Source organism: Myotis lucifugus, unplaced genomic scaffold (assembly GCF_000147115.1).
Source record: "Myotis lucifugus unplaced genomic scaffold, Myoluc2.0 scaffold_276, whole genome shotgun sequence".
Classification (NCBI taxonomy): domain Eukaryota; kingdom Metazoa; phylum Chordata; class Mammalia; order Chiroptera; family Vespertilionidae; genus Myotis; species Myotis lucifugus.
In genome coordinates, this window is record NW_005871324.1 from 1,523,693 (window position 1) to 1,542,181 (window position 18,489).

At 56.8% G+C, this 18,489-nt stretch overlaps 1 protein-coding gene across 3 annotated transcripts in view; it reads right to left on the reverse strand.

The window, feature by feature from the left end:
* Positions 1-791: 791 nt before the first annotated feature.
* The window catches only part of TXNRD2 (thioredoxin reductase 2), a 44,946-nt gene continuing 27,248 nt past the window's right edge, over positions 792-18,489 (reverse strand). For 2 of the 3 annotated variants that reach the window (XM_006099547.2, XM_023763198.1), the window contains exons 12-18: positions 10,040-10,176; positions 6,906-7,001; positions 6,383-6,475; positions 4,679-4,750; positions 4,412-4,509; positions 2,008-2,216; positions 792-1,091 (exon numbers count right to left, since the gene is read on the reverse strand). In XM_006099547.2, the coding sequence (XP_006099609.1) occupies positions 2,093-2,216; positions 4,412-4,509; positions 4,679-4,750; positions 6,383-6,475; positions 6,906-7,001; positions 10,040-10,176 (620 nt within the window). In that variant the 3' untranslated portion in view covers positions 792-1,091; positions 2,008-2,092. Of the gene's footprint in view, positions 1,092-2,007; positions 2,217-4,200; positions 4,285-4,411; positions 4,510-4,678; positions 4,751-6,382; positions 6,476-6,905; positions 7,002-10,039; positions 10,177-18,489 lie in introns of all 3 variants that reach the window. The other variant, XM_023763199.1, reaches the window with a different exon arrangement.

Consider the following 18,489-nt stretch of genomic DNA (forward strand, 5'->3'; position numbering starts at 1 on the left):
TCCACGACAGGGACACACCTCCTCCTGTGGAGAGGCGGCCCTCGCAGGATCCAGCATGGGGCGCGCCGCCAGCCGTGCGTTAAATGGGACACGGCTGATCTCGCGCTGCACTTGTCGGGAGGGCCGGGCCCAGCCCAGCACTTGGCATCTTAATTGGGCGTCTGAGAGCTCCTGCACACGCTTCACACAGAGCTGAGGCTCCCGTAGGCCCATTAAGGTGCAAAGACATTCCTTTGTTTGCTGACAAGCAGGGTCCCATCCAAGGCTCCCGGGCCGGCAGACTAAGTGATGTTTTCTTAAGAAAGACATGAGATTAACCGCCACTAAAGCCCCAGCACAATGCCAGGCCCTGCCCGGCGCTGTCAGCCTATCTCTCTGTGGTGACTGACAGGCACCATCAAGCCTCAATGTGCAGGATTAGCCGGAGCACAGCACACAAGCTGACTTGGAGGCCACCATGAAAACTAATGAGGTGCCTGACATTCAGGGGACAGAAAGCCTCCAACCCCTGCCCACTCCTGTCGCTGGGTCACACCGCTGGCAGGATGCTCACCTACCGGCAGCTCAGAGTACCTGTGAGCACAGAGGGTCCCGGGAGGGGTTCCCCGAGATCTATGCTGGGAGGAAGGGTCGGGGTCATCCAAGGCACTGATGCTGGGAACGCAGGGATGCTACCCAGCTCCTGTCGCAGAACAATCTGGAAGCAGTTCCCAAATGATGAAGGGAGGTGATGGGGGGAGGGGAGGACAGGCTGGTGGGGGCACATCGGGGGCACCACAGGCAGGGCACACTTCAGGAAAACACCCTCTTTATTTGCACTCCAGAAATACCAGGGGGGCTCAGACGTGGGCAGCCCACGGGGTGGGTTTCTGCGCAGGTCGTCATCATCTGGCATCGGGGGCCTGGCAGGGCCGGCCCGAGCAGGAGGGGCAACAGGGCAGGTGTGGGGGCTGACGTCCCACGGGAGCCATCCCTGCAGGGCACACGGGCAGTCCATCCAGACACGCCGCCCACGCCAGATACCTCCAGGGCTCTCCAGGCTGGGGCTCTCCAGGCAGGGCAGAGGGTCGCCTGGGCTGGGCCTCAGTGTCCTGCCAAAGATGGGGGTTCAGCATGAGATGGCCACACCATCCCCGCACACCCGTGGCCACCACTCTCGTGCCCACACGCAGGGACCCTCTCAGGGCACATCTACCCTGGGATGAGTCACAGGGAGCCCTGTTCTGTGAAAAATACTTTGAGATAAAATTTTTATCATCTTTCAGGTGTGACACCAGGTAAGAGTTTCCTCAGGTTCCCTGTGTTTGTCTGTATCAAGGCAGCCCTGACCGGGGCACCCTGGTGGAGCAGGTGCCCCTGGAGAGGCCCTGAGCCACTGCCCATGGGACCCTCGGCCACTGCACGGCCCCTCAGGCTGAGGCTGGAGGATGTTGGGACTGAGAGATGAAAGGCTCTGACCACAGGCGGCCCTTAGGCAGGGGTCAGGGAGGGTCTCGCTAATGTCTTCCTCCTCAGAAGAGGGTTGGAGGCAGCAACGGCAGCCAGAGGCTTCCGGCCGCTGCCGCCCCGCCTGGCTTTGCGAAGCTCTAGCAGAAGCAGCTGTGCGGCAGCAGCTGTGCGCAAGGCAGCATCTCCACCTTCTGGGCGAGAGAGAAACGAGCAGGACCGGAGAGGGAGGCCCGCTCCTCCCACCCAGCGGCCCACTGAGCTCAGCCTGGGGGCACTTTCCACACCCAGTGTCCCACCTGGCACAGGCCACCTGAGATGGGTGCGAGCCCAGCCTCAAGGCACTTCCTGCCTGAGGGAGCAGCGGTAGCCAGGCCAGGGTCTGGGGCACCCTGGGGAGGGGAGGGCCCTCAGTGGCCTCCTTTCCCACCTTGTTTCCTTGGCTACTATGGCCTGGGCCCAGGGCTCCCCTGTGAGGTGACACAGCAGGTACAGCCTGCCATGCACCCTTCCCCCTTCCGTCACGGCTCTACCCTTACTTGGAGCCCGCCCCACACGTACCTGGATCCAAAGCCCCGAAGGGCCTGGCTGTGGGGGCAGCAGGTGTGCCGTGTGCCCTGGGCTTGGCAGGGATGGCGGCTTAACCTCAGCAGCCAGTCACGGTGGGGTCCAAGCCTGAGCGCTTGGAGATCCGCAGTTTGGTCACCTCCTCGGCACAGGTCGGGTGGATGCCCACTGTCCGCATCACCTGCGCGTAGGAGGCCCCACACCTACACGCAGGGGGAGGGGCAGTGAGGCCGTGCAGGGAGACGTGTTCATGTTACCCTGTCCCCGGGAAGGTGGCACACAGGAGGGCACCTCAGAAGTCTTGGTCTTCTCACCCCCTCCCAACCCTGGCCCCCACCCTGTCCTCCAGCCAGCAGCCAGAAACACCCGCCAACACCTGTTGGACCCATCCCATCTCCCTCCAAGAAAATGCCTGCAGTGGCCAAGCGGGTCCGACTCAAGCCCGCCTCCCACCTGAGCCTCCCTCACTTGCTCCAGCCTGGCCCCCTGCCGCTCCCAGCCCACCAGACACGAATGTACTTTGGCTGTGGCTCCAGCCGGTCCTGCTGTGGGCCCACTTCCTCAGTCTGCCTGAGCCCACTTTTTACTACCGCGGCCTGGACCTGCCAGCTCCCCTCCCAGCTCGCTCTTCTGCTCGGCACCTGGCACTTAACACACAAGTGCCGCCTGCATGCTCCCCACGCACTGTGCACTCTTTGGCACGTTGTGTGTGGGCACCCCCATTGCACAGCTCTTCTTACGTCTGTGCACACGCGTGCTGGAATGGCTATCCGGTGGGAAGAGTCCCGCCACGAATGACCAGTGTGTTCATTTCACATGTGGACAGAGGGCCTTCCTCCCGACTGACAGGAACATCACTCCATCGCTCCACTGACCTGCTCAAAGCTTCAGCGTCTCCGCTGTGCGGACGCTGGAAAAGGATCTGGGGTTTCTTGGTGTTTCAATTACATTTTAAAATCCTGATCGAGACACATCAGCTCTCCACTTATTTTTATGTTCTTTTCCTTTGAGTTGCCTATTCATGTTCTCTGTCTATTGGATTCGTCCTGTAATTACTACTGTTGATTTCTAAGAGTTCTTTGCATAGGAAAGAAATCAGCCCTTTGCAGCTGCAGCATTATTGAAAAGGCTCCCGCATTTTAAAGAGTCTCCAGAAATTGTTCCAGCTGAGTGAGTCCTGGCAAAAGCATCCACATGCCGGAGCACGGAGACGGCTTCGTGGGAGAGCCGTGGCTCTCCGTGTTCCAGCGGCCAGAGATCTGGGCTGGAGCTGTGGAAGCCGGCCTGCCAGCACTCACACAGGTCAGTGGGCTGGGTTCCAGGGGGCACCCTCAGCTGTTCTCCTTGTACCCAGGGTGGACTGCCCTCCCCACAGTGGGCTCTGGCAAGGCTCAGTAGAGCCTTGTACCAGCTCATGGGCCTCCTTCCAAAGGTCACTCTATGTAAGATGAATCCCGTGATTAAGGACCACAGACACATGTTCCAAGGATGTTAGTCCAGTCCTGGACCCAGTCCTGCCCACCCTCCTCTCCTCCAAGGCCCAGCTCCCCTTCCCCTCCAGGGAGAACCTGAACCCACAACCCAGTGATCACCTGGACATGTGTGGGAAGGGCTAGGAGGGCAATGGAGGGCCTGAGGCTCGCTGCCCTGTGACGGGTGCCCCACCTGAGGGCCCAGGGCTGAGGTGTCCCTGGGACGTCTGGACTAGACCCTCGCCTTTGCAGCCCTCCGTCATCAGGTTTTCTGGGCATCGACCCTGCTCCTGGAACCTCCACACACCCCAAGCGTCCATGGGGATCCGGAAGCACGTGTCTTCTTTCTGAGTCAGCCCCTCGCCCCGCTCCTCCCCCACCCCCCCACCTCTGGCAGGCCCAACACCCAGGCTGCCCAACCCTCCTCACTGCCCCTAGGAAAACCCCCTCATAACCAGAACCTCTGTCAGCAAAGGCTCCAAGGCAGGGGCCCCCACAGTGCACAGCCTGTGCCCAAGATCCAGATAATGGCTGGGGCTCCAGCAGACGAGTGCCTGCCCAGGGGGCTGGTGCCCACAGGACACCTGAGGCTGAGACCTTGCTCATGACCACCTGGGTGCATTCTGAGTTAGAGAAGACCCAAAGGGTGACCCCCCCCCCCAGGGCCAGCCAAGGACAGGATGCTCTCCTCTTGCTCCCCACACTGGCCATGCACTCAGTGTGGCCGGCTTCACAGGGTTTGGCTGGAGAAGAAAGCTGCCTCTTGTCTGGCTGAACCTGCCCCATCTGAGCAGACGTTCTGCTGAAAACACAGACAACACTACATAAAAGCGACGTCAACGCAGCGGACGTTCACTGTAGTGCTGCCAACAGTCGGAGGGACACCGTCTGAGCATCGAGTAACAGCCGCATTCTTCCGGACTTACTTGATCCCCAGAGCAAATCCTTGAGTAACTTCACCTGCGTTGGGGCCCAGGAAGTGCAGGCCCAGCACCGGCTTTGGGGGCTTCTGCAGGCACACCATCTGAAAGCCACATTGCCAGCTGCCATCTGCTGGAGGTGGGACCCGGGCTGCATGTGGACCACCCCCCAGTGTATGTGTGGCCTTGGGGGGCTCCCCCACCCCCGGGGCCCACTCTTTCCCTCTCTCTCACCCCCTGGCATGCCCTGACCGGGCCCCCGAGGACACGCACCTTTATGTAACACTGGGACGCGTCCCGTTCAGCCACTGTGAACTCGAGCGGTTTATAGTAGGCGTGATAAACCTGGCGACAAGATACCGATTCCTGGAGTCAGTGGCTGCAGCCAACCAAGCCCCCTGGACATTTCCCAGCTCTGACAGGCTGTGTGAACACAGCAGGGACTCGGGATCGCCCACTTGGTTGTGGTCTGGGGCCAGGACATGGCTGGCTGGCCTTGAAGAGCACCCCTCTCTCCCACGCACAGGCAGTCAATGGCCAGAGCCACCCTGCAGGGCAGGCCTCGCCCATTCAGGCCGAGATCCCCATGAACCACAGCAGCAGAGCAGGCGCCAGGTTAGCGCCACCCGCTGTGACTGGTCACTGAGCCCAAAGCTCAGCACAGGGCATGGGAACCGCCCAGGAGTGCAGTCTGAGCGGACGCTGCAGAGCGACCGGGTGACAGGCAGTGGGAGACAGGAGCGGGTTAGCGGGTGGCCATCTGGCCTCCCTCAGGCACCCTGGGGCTTGGTGGGCCCTCACTGAGCAGGGAGGAGGGGGCAGGCGCAGGGGGCCCCCAGCCCACACCGGAGCTGTCGGACAAAGGCTTTCAGCACCCGAGAAGGGACCGACAGCGCGTTCAGGGCTGCGGCCGAGTAAAAAATGAGCAGGGCCCTCACATGTGTTGCACAGCCATTATTAATTAATGGAGCTTCAGAGAATATTGTTCTAACTAAGACAGAATTGTAAAAAAAACAAACAAAGGGTATTTGGCCATTCAACATTGTGAAACATAAAACAACATTATAAAATGCCATGAACATATGTCCCAGTGTACTTGCGATGAATCAAACAAAAATAGCAAATAAAGTGCTGAGGGGAAGGCCGGCCTGTCAAGCCTGGCCTGTTGATGGAGGGGATTGGGGCACTGGGGCAAGGGGCAGGCCCTGGAGTCCAGTGGCTTATTCCCAGAGGGCACCAAGCCCTGCTGTGGTGACCACATGGGGTCTGGTTTCTAATCGGTCCGCCTGCAGGCTACTGCAGCAAGAGGAAGCCACACTGAAGGCTTCCAGCATCCAAAGTCTCTCCACATCCTGCCAGGCTGCCTGGGCATGCGCTGTGCACCCCCAGGCACAGCTGGCCTGTCGGAGCAGACCCCAGAAGCAGCCTTGTCTGCTGAAAGCCCTGCCTCTGGGATGGAGGCCGAGTCTGGGCTGTCAGGGGCCTGCGGGAACTAGGAGGGTCTTGGAAGAGGAGCAGAGGCAGAAGCTGGCATGGGGCTGGGTGGGGTGAGGGGTCACAGACTGCAGGACCCACAGGGGAGTTGGGGAGTCGCAGGAAGTCGAGGTACCTGGGGGCAGGGCCAGGCTGGGACAGGAGAATAGGGGACGAGGGTTAGAGGTCAGAGTACAAGAGAAGGCTTTCCAGGTCTAGGGAGACATGTGCCCCTGTGAGGTGGCCATACCCCAAAGGCTCCCAAGGCCACCCTCTAACACTCCCATTCACATGTCCCTTCCAGCCACCTCACAGCCTCACAGCCATGGCTCTGGGCCCCATGCCCCGCCCTGCTCCTGCCCTGCAAAGATGCAGTCCTGGGATGCAGGAAAGCCAGCACTCCTGCTCGCCGACTGGGCCTCTCAGGGAGGGGGTGTCAGAGGGCACGAGTGTCACACAGGTGTCACGTTGTGGCAGCCCCTTCTGCTCGGGGCCCTGACTTACCTCCACGTGCTCCTTTCCGTGGCGTGCCACAGCCGCCTCCTCGGACAGCCCCACACAGCCATATTCCAGCGGGGTGAACACTGTGGTGGGGACCTGGAAAGACACACCCTTAGGGACCCAAGATTGAAGATTCTCACCGGGCCAAGTCATCACACATGCTGGCCGGCAGGCCACAAGCAGTGGGAAGACTCACTCACTTATTCCTGGGCCCTACTCACAGAGCTAAACTTCACACATCTATGCACACACACACACACACACACACGCACAGACATGCACCCACCCATTGATGTACACACACACACACACACACATGCACATGCAGATGTGTACATATACACCCATATGCATGCACATATGCACAGACATGCACAAAATGCACAGGCATATATACACATAGACGTGCATGTGCTCACACCACACACCCACATGCACATACACAGACGTGCACATACATGCACCCCACATATAGACATGCACACTCCAGGCTGAAGCTAGCCTGTGAAGAGCAGTGAGCACTCACATTGTCATAGTCCATCAGGTCTGAGGACTGGCCACAGAGCCTCTGGGCCAGGAGCCTCCCTGCCAGGATAGCTGTGGGTGTCAGCTCAGGCCGCCCCTGACGAGGAAGGAGAAGTGTGCAGTTAGTTCTGCACGTCTTGTAAGGGTGTCTGTGCATCGCCCTCCACCTTCCTAGTGAGGTGTCTCCCTTTCAGAAACTCCCAAACGCTGTTTGCTGCTGGGCCTCTGCAGTGGGACAGCAGGCCCTCCGCAGGTCTGTGGTTCTCTCTTCACTCCCTGTGTGCTGCTCTGGGTGGTCACACCTTCCCCGGCAGAGCGGTGAGCTGCTAATGAGCCTGCCAGGCTCCCTTGTGGCTTCTACCTGCACCCCTTCTTCATGTCAGTGACCTTGCAGAGCTGAGCCCACAACAAAGCTCAAAAGAGATCCTGCTGCCACTCATTCAGTGAACTGGGATTCTGGCTAAACGGGGCCCTGGAAGCATTCTGTGTGCTCCTGACACAGCTCATCACAGCCCATTACAAACCCAAAATGAAAACACCGCTCTACTGGGGACCCCTCTGTCCTAGTGTGTGTCCTGCGGGGGTGGGGGGCGGGGGGACACAGCCCCCAGCGTTCCTGCACGGGTAGGCCTGGGACAGGCTGCCAATCACCTCTGCAGCAGCAGGAAATGCAGATGTTGTTTGACATTCCAGAAATGAATGGAGATCCACAGAGATAACTCGGGAGAGCGGGCTATGCATTCCACCGAGCCTGGCTAGTTGCGGAAACCTCCAGGCGCAAGTGCACAATATCGCACTAAACAATGGCTCCCCCCCAACCCGGACCATTGCGGTGTTAACCCTTGTGCCTGCTCAGAATGACCTTTCCAAGTAAGCGAATTTAATATCTGAATAAATAATGCCTTGTGTGTGCCGCATGTTCCTGGCCACATGGTCTAAAACAGCGGTCGCTAATCGGTGGTCTGCGGACCACTGGTGGTCCACGAGGTCCGAAAGGTTGGCGACCGCTGGTCTAAAATATTAGTTTCTGCTGTGTTAGCACAAGCCCTGCAGCGGATGGAACGCCAACTCACTCAGCTCCCGGGGTGCGTAGAGAGCGCGTCCTATTCGAACTGGGCTCTCTCCCAAGACCATGATGCTAGTTCAGGGCACAGCTCACAGGATGGACACCAGCAGCAAATGCCACTTCCAGGCCTCAGAGATCACACTGAGCAATGGCTGCTGGCTATGCCGGCTGGGTCCACGGGACACTTGAGGACATGTACAGCCACTCACTTCCGTTCACACAACAGGACGATTAGATGGTCAAAGGTGACCTGGAGGGGAACTGACCAGAGCTCTGGCCACACGCCCCAGCTGAGCTGTCCCCGAAGACCCATGCCAGATGGGAAAACTGGCCCTTCGGGAACCACGGGAAGGCTTGGCCTTGCACGTACCTGCCCTGGCCTGTCTCCATGTGTCCAAGCTTTCCCGAAGGCCCCCAAATATGACCACACCAGAGGCTGGCAGGTGACGCTGAGGGAAGGATGGTCCCATAGCATCAGTGACAACTGCCACCTGTGTCCTCTCAGCTCCAGGATGCCCCACCTAGCGATCCACTCACCTTAAATACTGGCTCCCCTACCCCTAGGCATTTCCCAAAGTGGGTTCCCTGGTGTACCTGGGCACAAGCATCCTCATTCGGATCCCCTGTACCTTTTCTAGCTCTTCTCCAGCCCAGGGTTCCCCCCACCCCCCTTAAGTCTCTCCTGACCCCCAGTAACTAAGCATCTTCTAAATCCGAAATAGTTTACTCAATTATTTGTCACCTGTGACCACTACCAGAATGTTGCCTCTTTGAGGCCTGGGATTTTATCTGTTCCTGCAGTGGCCCCAGAACCCAGAAAAGTGCTTGGTACCAGAACAGTGGGCACTCAGTCAGTACATGATGAATGAATGTAAATTAGCATATCATTGTGGGTTTAATAGCCACCCCCCCCCCCCAATTCACCTCTGCTTGGAACCTCAGAATGTGGCCTTACTGGGAAATAAAGGTCTTTGCAGATATGATTAAGGTAAGGATGGAGATGAGGTCACACTGGATTAGGGTGGGCCCTAAATCCAATGAGAGGGTCCCGCCAAGAGACGAACAAGAGCACAGCCGCCTGGAGGAGACGGTCACGTGAGACAGAGATTGCAGAGCTGCAGCTCCGAGCCTGGGCCGTCTGGGCCATCAGATGTTAGAAAGGTCCTCCCCCCAGAGGCTTCGGAGCGGGGACTTCAGACCTCCAGCCTCCAGAATTAGAGAAAGTCAGCTTCTATCGTTCTAAGCCACCCAGTTTGTGGTGATTTGTGATGGCAGCCCTGGGAAACTGACATACATGTCAATGATGCCAGCAGGTCTCAAGGCCAGGAGGCTGCTGGGGTCCGGGCGCCTGGTGCCCCTCTCAGTCCCCTTTGACCAGGGACTCTCCTGAGCCACTTCCTCAATATGTGCTTCACACGTGTCGGGCAGGCCGACTGCAACTGAGGCTTTTGGGGGAACAGGGGCCCCACAACTGACCAGCTGTAGGTCTTGCTAGGAGCCTGTGAGGGGACAGGGCTTCCACCAGGGACTCACAGGTGGTGTGCACCCTCCTTTCCAGGGGAGGGAACAGGCAGGCCTGAGAGGGGCTGGGTCCACACCCTGTCAGGCTCCAGCGCCCTCAGGCCCTGCCCATCTACCAGCTTAGAAAGAGTACTGACCCGCCCAGAGATCAGAGCGTAAACTGAGGCAAGGAGGTCAGACCCAGTGCTCTGGGGCCAACATGGCAGCATTTCCAGCGCCTGCACCTCTGCCCACCTGCGGGGAGGTTGAGGCGGCCACTGCAGTGAACAGGTGCCGTTGCCTCAGAGCTGACGCAGCGGTTGCAATAGGAATCTGCTAATGGTGCTCTAAGCCATTTGTAAGCCGTCCCCACCTGCCCTCCACGGCAAGGAAGAGCATTCGAGAGAGCAGAGGCTGATGCCCAATTCCTCCCAGAACTCAAGTCTAATGGCACCTGGGACTTGGCCCAGAGCCTCTGTCAGCCATGTGTTTCCCCAAGGCCTGGCCAGGGTAGGTGGCCAGGGTGGGGGGCGGGGGGGGGGGGGTCAGGCATCGGGCACTAGCCATACCTCCGCTGTGTCTCCAATGGCATAGATATGGGGGACGGAGGTGGCTTCCTGGGCATCAACCAGGATCTTCTGACTCTCAGGGTTGGTGTTCACTCCAGCCTTCTCCAAATTCAGATTTCTGGTTTCTGGAACTCGTCCTGAAGGAAAGAAAGAGCAGTTTATTTACCACAGTTTTCTTTAGCAGTTCTGACCAAGATCCCTTGGTTTATTTGAAACACTTTACCTACTTTAGAATTGGTAAAACATCAAACACAAACATTGTCAGGGGACTCCTGGCCCCACAGGCCACACACACATACACACACACACACCCCTTCCATTTGCACAAAGAATCAATGGAAGGATGAGGCAGGACCAGCAGAAACAGTGGGCCTCAGAAAGGGAGGAAGCAGGGGGAAGGGACAGAGACAGGAATAGGATTTCTCTAAACACATCCTGTGATACAATTTTGTTTTCTTAATTGTATATATGATTACATATTAAAAAATAAATTTAAATTTAAAATGGGAAAAAAATCCCTATGACTTATAAATAACCTGAAACCAAGGGGCCTGAGTGTGTATGAAGCTGGTAACAGCAATAGAAAGATGCTTTGATCAAGAACTGAAGGAACCAACATTATAACTGAATATCCTCAGAGGGTTATGTCCTAACAATAAGTAAATCTGCAAACGGATCTGGGGTGTTGCAGAGAACAGTTAAAACCTCGTAATGTTAAATTTGAAATTCATCATTTTTTTTTAAATATAAAGTTCCTGGTTCTTACCACAGAAAGATCTAGAAGCAGTGATAACCCAAGGGCGATGTGCATCGAGACTGATCACTAAACCCTCCGCCATGAAGGGGCCGGGATCCTGGCGTGGCCCACTCCAGGCCTGGGTGCCCTGGACATGGCAGAGCAGCCAGACATGATGTGACAGGGCCATGCAGCCCGGGAAGACACGGACTCTATACACCCAGGCCCCTCACAGAAGCTGGGGCTCCTGTCCTGCACGTGCATTTTCCACTCAGGTCTCTATGGAGCCCATCTGTGGGCCTCAGGTGAGCCGACGGCCTCGTGAGTCCCCATATGGCTCTTCTCGGGGTGGAGTGACCCCCTTCCACCCTCTGTGACCCCAGGGCTCCCCATGCTCCTCCTGACGGGTCGTACTGGGGCAAGGACAGCACTTCATGGGGATTTTATGCTCCTATCTTGCCATCAGACTGTTTGAGTGGATAAGCTGTGGCCTTGTGTCCCAGGTGCCACAGGAAGGGGAGCCAACCCTGAGCAAGCGGCGAGAACGCACAAACTCACACACTGCTCGGGGTCTCAGGACAGGCCCCCCGGCCCCTCTAGGGGGCTAGAAGGCGGTTCTTGCAGCGGCTCCATGCTGCAGACCTCAGCTCCCCCACTTCTGTGTGTCATGACCTGCCCAGCAGACAGCCCCAGCTTTGAGAGAAGACCTGGGCCACGGGGCAGAGCACACCACACCCACCCCTGGTGCAGTCAGCTTGGTTAATCCTGCTCTTGGGTGCAGAGGCCAGGAGGGGCAGGGGACAGTGGTCCCGGGCTGCTGGCGCAGCTGCCTCCCTGCCAGGCTCCACATGCTACAACCTGGGCGGCATCACAGCAGAGCTGTCAGCACGGGTCCCTTTTTCCCTCATCTAGTTGATGTGGCCTCACTGAGCAGGAAGTGGCAAAGGCAGCTCTTCTTGCCTGACCCTAGAAGGGTAGTGGGCAGCTCATGGCCCCCAGAGGCTCAGGGTGATCCCCTAATGACAAAAATTAATGATTTCTAAGGCATAGTTCCCACAACTTGCAGTGGCTCAGACACACAAGAGGTCGGGTAGGGGGTGGTGCCAATCTGAACATCTGGAGGACCAAGCCGTGTGAAAGGGAAACCTCGTCTCCAGCTGCTCTCTTGAAGCGGGAAGTCAAAACAGAGACTTGGCTAAGCCGCGCTTCTCAAGTTCATGGGGAGCCGGCTCCAGCCTCTTCACTCCGCTTGGCCACAGGAATCGGGTGCCAGGCAGGCTGGCACCCATCACCAATCAGGCCAGACATAGGCAACAAGAGGCTCTGAGGTCCCTGCCTTCTGACGGCACTAGAGTGGTATGAATGGAGACCCGTGAGAATGCAGAGTGGGACATGCCACCACAGCCAGTGTCCTGCCCTGGACAAGATGGCCTGGGGGGGCCAGGCCTGACTCCCGAGTAAGGGGGATTGGTCTTTTGGAACCAGCGGGCACCCAGGAGCCCTCGTGCATTTGGGAAGGGACTGGAACATGCTGTGCCTCAGTGAGGAAGGAGCTGGGCCCCATGGGCAGAACTGGAGGGGGTTGGCTGGGTGGGCCGAGGGTCCCTGCAGGCAGAGGGCTCCTAGCTCAGCCCGCTGGGTCTTCCCCAGGCCCCCAGTTCTGCGGAACACAGCATTCAGCAGCTCACCATGCCCACCGCTTCCTGCGGATTGCTGGGGGCTGGGGCAAGCTGGCGCCCCAGACCCACTTGCTCTGATGCTGACCACGCTGTACCCGAACTCTCTCCTGCACTGTTGCCTGGCCAGTCACAGGAGGCCAAGAGCATTTCCTCACATACCTCGTGGTAACCATGGTAACTACACACCTTGCAGATGCCAGCAAACCACATCTGAGGTCCTGAAGAAAATACAATATCCCCCCTATTCACGGACGTGATACATTCCAACACCCCCACTGGATGCTTGAAACCGTGGATTGTACTGAAACTTATACTTTTTCTTCTTATACATCAGCACTTTTCAACCTTTTTCATCTCATGGCGCACATAAACTAATGACTAAAATTCTGTGGCACACCAAAAAATATCTTTTTTGCCAATCTAACCAAAAAAATAGGTATAATTTTGATTCACTCACACTGGACGGCTATTGTTATATTGACTGTTGTCATTTTTTCGTTTGACAATCTACGGGAAAAGACGTCAGAGCCCCTGGCTAGTCAGGTTTGCACAAATAGAAATTCTTACGGCACACCAGTTGAAAGTCGCTGTTATACATGCATGCCTTTTCACTTAAAGGAAGCACTTCATGGCTTCTCGTTGGCATATTCTAACTGTCGGCGTTACTACTCTTCTGCTTTGGGGCCGTTACTAAGTGAAATAAGGGTTATTTGAACGCAAGCACTGTAATACCTCGGCAGTTGATCTGATAACAGAGATGGCTACTAAGTGACTAATGGGTGGGAGGCAGACACAGCGTGGAGACCCTGGACAAAGGGATGATTCACGTCCCAGGATGGAGTGGAGTCATGCAAGATTTCATCCCTCTACTCAGAACAGCATGCAATTTAAAACGTATGCACTGTCTATTTCTGGAATCTTCACTTAATATTTTTGGACTTCAGTTGACTGTGGGTAACTGAAATAGCAGAAGGTAAAACCATGCCTAACAGGGGACTACTATATAGATAAGTTTAAAAGTAGTAAATTTGTTACTAAGTAACAAATTTATGAATAACAAATGCATGAATCAGGTTGCCTCTATAGTCCATTTTGAAGCCAGAGTTTTTAGGACCCCTGGAGGCCCAGAGGGGGGAGAATGGGTGGCATGGTGGAACCCAGTGGCTGGCCACACAAGCAGGGTAGCGCTACCACACGGACAATGCCCAGCCTAGGCCCAGGCTGTACATAAATGGCACAAAGCAAGAAGCAGGCAAGTCATCTCCTTGACCATTTTCCTTTTATCTTATGCAAAAATAAAGGTACTACTCTGGCCGGTATGGCTGTTAGTTGGTTGGAGCATCGTCCCGTAAACCAAAAAGTTGCAAGTTTGATCCCTGGTTCGGCTGTGTATGGGAAGGCAATTGATTGATGTTTCTTTCTCACATCAGTGTTTCTCTCCCTTCCCCTCTCTTTAAAATCAATAAGCATGTCCTCTGGTGAAGATTAAAAAAATAAATAAAGATACTACTCTTCGAAGGATGTGGGGGAAGAGGGGCGCCTCCACCGTGCCCCAGGCTGCATCACCCTGCATGTCACACACAATACTCCCCCCCAATACCCTCGCTCTGCCCCGTACAGAATCTCTCCCCCTTCAGCCTGGGCTCTTGGCACCAGCTTGGGTCCAAGCATCGCTGAATGGCTCCGCTGGTGGGACTCCTGGAGGCTCCCAAGTCTCTGCTCCCTGGACACCACGGGGCTGGAGACGGCAATCTGTCCACATGTCAGTTTAGATCCTTGGGGCAGGTCCTCAGAAGAGGGCCACGGGCCAGGTGGGGCCAGGCAGGAGGCCGCACCCCCCTGGCTCCTTCTTGGGCTCTGCTCCTTCCCAAAGGGGGCGTTGAGGGCTCGGCGCTCTCAGTGATGATCGTTCCTAGCAAACTTATTTTTTGGCCACGCATTAACTCTATTTCCTCTTGCGAATTGTCAGTTCCTGCCTTTTCTCATTCACTTACAGACATTTTCATGACTTTCTTGCCTTGTAAGAGCTTCTTAGGGAATACACGTATGATACTCTGCCGTGTTACAGCAAACAATGAGAACATTAAAATTCCAGGTACAAACAGATGTTCTCTCTTCCTCCTCAGAGGCCACAACCATCTGCATAAATATCTGAATGGGCCCCACACTGCTCTGCCCTCACCAGGCCCAGCCTTGTCCATTGGCTAGTCCCTCTGGAGGACCATGTGACCCCTGTGTCTCTGAGGTGAAACAGTCCCTCCTTCCCAGCACCCACCACCCAGGGCCCCAAAGTGGTGGCAGAATCAGCATTCAGCCCAGATGTTCTTGGTACAACCGGACTGGGCCAGCCCTCCTCTGATGCCACAGCTGCTGCTGCTCACTGGCCACCACACCACACAGCCACTGGAGAAGCCAAGTCTGAGAACCCCAAGAACCGCTGGTCAATTACTACTCGCTCTGCCGGGCACTGGGGCGCAGATAACCGGGCACAGGCAGCTTCACGTGCCTCTTCCATCCATTACGGGAAGACGGGCATTCCCCCCGATTTCACGCCTGCCTGGAGCACATGTTCTGACGAGTGAAGGGCAATCCGTGTAACGAGGTAAGATTTAAGTGCCAGCAGGGGTATGACAGGGCGAGTGAGGGCTGTGATCAGAGAGATGCAGCAAGGATTTGCAGGAAGCAGCTGGAGGCTCAGTGCCGGGAGCTCGGGAGTCTAGGCGGCTGGACAGGCAGCGTGGGCGAGGGCCCGGAAGCAGCTTCACACACAGGCTCATCGAGGGCCTCCCCAAGCGACCCTCCTGAGGGGCACGTGGACCCCCAGAGCTGGCCACTCCCCCCTGGCCAGGCCTGTGCAGCACCTCGAACCAGGCACAAACGGGAACTCACACCTTTGGAACCTCCAGTTGGATTTTCGGAGCCTTCGTTTTCAAAAATGCATTATATATGTCTTGTTCTCCTTCAGACTTAAGGGGAAATGATAAAAACAGCGAAGGGCTTCTTTTATTTTCTAAAATGGCCCCTTCTCAGTGAGTCCCAGGCGCATCCATAGCTGCAAGCCAGCCGGGACAGAGAGCTGCTATCCTGCTGGCCTCGGCATCCCAGGCAGGGCTCCATGTTTGTTGAATGAATGAGTGAGGCCCTGGACCTCAGTGTGACCTGAGGTGGGACCTCCAGCACCCACCAGGGCCTCCTAGGCCATCATGAGGAGCCTCTTACCTGGAAGGCTCCTTGGACAAGCGGGGCGAGCTTGCCCCTTGGGGCGCACATGTCTGTTGGCCAGAGTCCATCTGGAAGACCATGTGTGGGTCTTTTCTGACTAAGCCTGTATGCCAGCACTGGCATCGCATAAAAAAGCCACGCTGGCCCTGCAGTCAGCCATGGACTCAGTGCAAACTCCAGCTCAGTCCCAGCTACAGCCGGGTCCAAGGGACCCCCGGAAGGAACGTGCTCCCTGGCAGGCGGCAATTATAGTTGTAACAGTTAGAGATGTAATTCTCCCGCTGTTGGCTGCTCCGAGTGGCACTTGCAGAATTTAGACGGCGCACGTTAATGTGGTGCCCATTTACCTCTAGGAGAACTTTCACAAAGGTGTTGTTTTTTTTCTTTCCTTTTTTCCTAATTGGTTTCTACTAAGTTCTAACCATAAATCCTGGATTTGACTTGGTTAAGAGACCCCGTCTGATCCCTGTGAGCACCGCGGCTGGCTGGCTCTGGTGGCTGTGGGGGGCACGGTGACCCTGGACACAAGGAGCTGGCTTGCAGACCTGGCACCGCTCTCCATCCTGGCTGGTGGCTCATCCCAAGCAGAGGGCATGAGGCCAGTCTGGGAGCACAGGGCACTGTTTTCCCGCTGCCCCTCTCCTGGCTTCTGCCACTGCAAGCCGGGCGGAGGGAAATGAAGGTCACAGCCGATGGTGCTGCTTCAGGAGCGGTGGTGACTGCCAGCCACACGGTGTGGTAGGGAAGCCTGTGGCCACGCCCCTGGGCCTGTGAAAGTGCCGATAGGCACGAACTCCATACATGTCTTCTTTTCCTCCAAAAACAAAGCACAGACACAGCAGATTTGGGTCTCTCTTGATGTCAGTAATTACAAACTTGACATGTGCACTGACCTAAAAAGCATTAGAATATCAGAAGAAGAGTAGTTCATTCTTCAAGGCCAGCGGCTCCACCTTGAGAGAGGCACTGGGTGAATCGAGGTATCTGTCACAGAGCAGTCTCTGTGTGTGACCTGTCACAGCCAGGCCACCGCAGAGTCCCCTCCGGGAAGGAGACAGCCACACGCGTGCTTTCCTGTAGCCATAGCGAGATGCGGTCCCAGAGAACAGGCCTGGTGGCCTTGGACCCGGGCCTCTCCAATCCAGGTTGCATCCCCGGTCAGCCCACAAGCTCCTCCCCAACATCTATGGCCTTGAGGAGCCGGAGCCCTGGGCTGCCTCTTCCTTTTTGCTGGACTCGGAGCACTCCCACCCATGAACCCCCAGCCCTGGGGCTCAGTTCTGTTGTGCCTCCTGCCCCCTCTCCTGCTGCCTGGCACCGTGGAGGGAATTCCTCAGGGACTTTGGGAGCCGTGTGTGTGGTGTGGCAGCGCCACCCGATGAGCACAGTTGAGCACGGACAGCTACCATGTGCCCTGGAACACGATCCCGGGGGCAGAGGGAGAAGAGCTTCAGGCTGCAGTCCACCCTGGACAGATGTGCTCCCCTCCCTGGGCATGGTGGGGCCCATCATGGCTCCCTGGGCACCTCCTGTGCCCCTGGCCGTGGTCCAAGTACACATGCTGTGTGGGTGGGCTATTCTCAATAGCGGCTCGCGGTGGGTGCCTCAATGTGGTGGCTGATGGAAGTGGGAACGCTGGGCCCCCAGTGCCTCAGTGCCAGGGCCTACTGGCTCCTTTTACACCACCTTAGCGGCTCAGAGTGACCTAACGGGGGACGACCACAGCTCTTCTGCTGGGACAAAGCCTGAGAAAAGGAAATGGCTTCAGGGCTGATTCCCCAGGTCTCACCCAGGAGACCCTGGGGGCTCCGAGGCACGTCTGGAACAGCCCTCCCAGCACTGTGGGCGCTGAGAACACGGCCATCTGGCTCTTCCAACAGTGAGCAGAATGCCCAGGGCCCGGGATGGATGCGCCAAAGCCTTCATCCTTCCCTCGAGTGAAGGACAGCATCTCCCCGAGAGGCTGGAGATGCTGAGGGGCAGGGGTTTCGGCTTGTGACTTTCCAGGCTGCGATCCAAACCCCTTTCGTCCGCACTTTGAAACAAAACCTAAGCTAAACTACAGCTGACCACCAGCCTAGAAGCATTGACGCTCGAAGTGTCCACTCCTGACAACTCGTCCTGCTCCTGCTCCCCCAGACAGCGGGGATTCAGGCCACAACTGGTTAACTGTGCAGGGCGAATTCGAGCCGGCAGCGCAGGCTGACTGTCTTCACTCAGCACTGTAATCGGCACATCTGCAGACAGGAAATCCTCCTCGCTGCGAGTTCCCAGTCTATTATCTGAGACACCTGGTGTGGGTGGGTGATTCAGAGACAAACAATGAGAGGGCCCCCTGCACAGCAATTAACTGCTTTAACTGCTAATGTGTTTAATCCACCACGTGGAGATCAAGGCTGCGCGGAGGAAGAGGCTCAGAGTCCTCCTTGGCTTCCAGACTGCAGGGCTGACTTTGCCATCCCCACATGCACTGTCCTCGCCAGCTGTGGCCCAGGCATCAGGCACATGGGCATCCGGGCTAGGCCGGCACTCAGCCCCACTGGAGCTCCCGGCAGCCCTCTGCGTGTGTCCACGGGGCATGAGGGGCATCCTTCCCTTTTCTGTTTTTAACTGATGTCAAAGCCCAGATCTCTGCTGGGGCGGGATGTCCGGTCCAAGAGCTCTGTTGCACCAGCCGTGTGGCCCCCAGGGCGTTTTATTTTAACCTCCTGGATCGGATCATCCTTTATTGCGAGTAGAAATAGAGCTTTGGTTAAAGGCTTACAGGAGTAAACCGGCAGAAAACATTCCCAGTCGTTCAGCTGGGAAGTAGC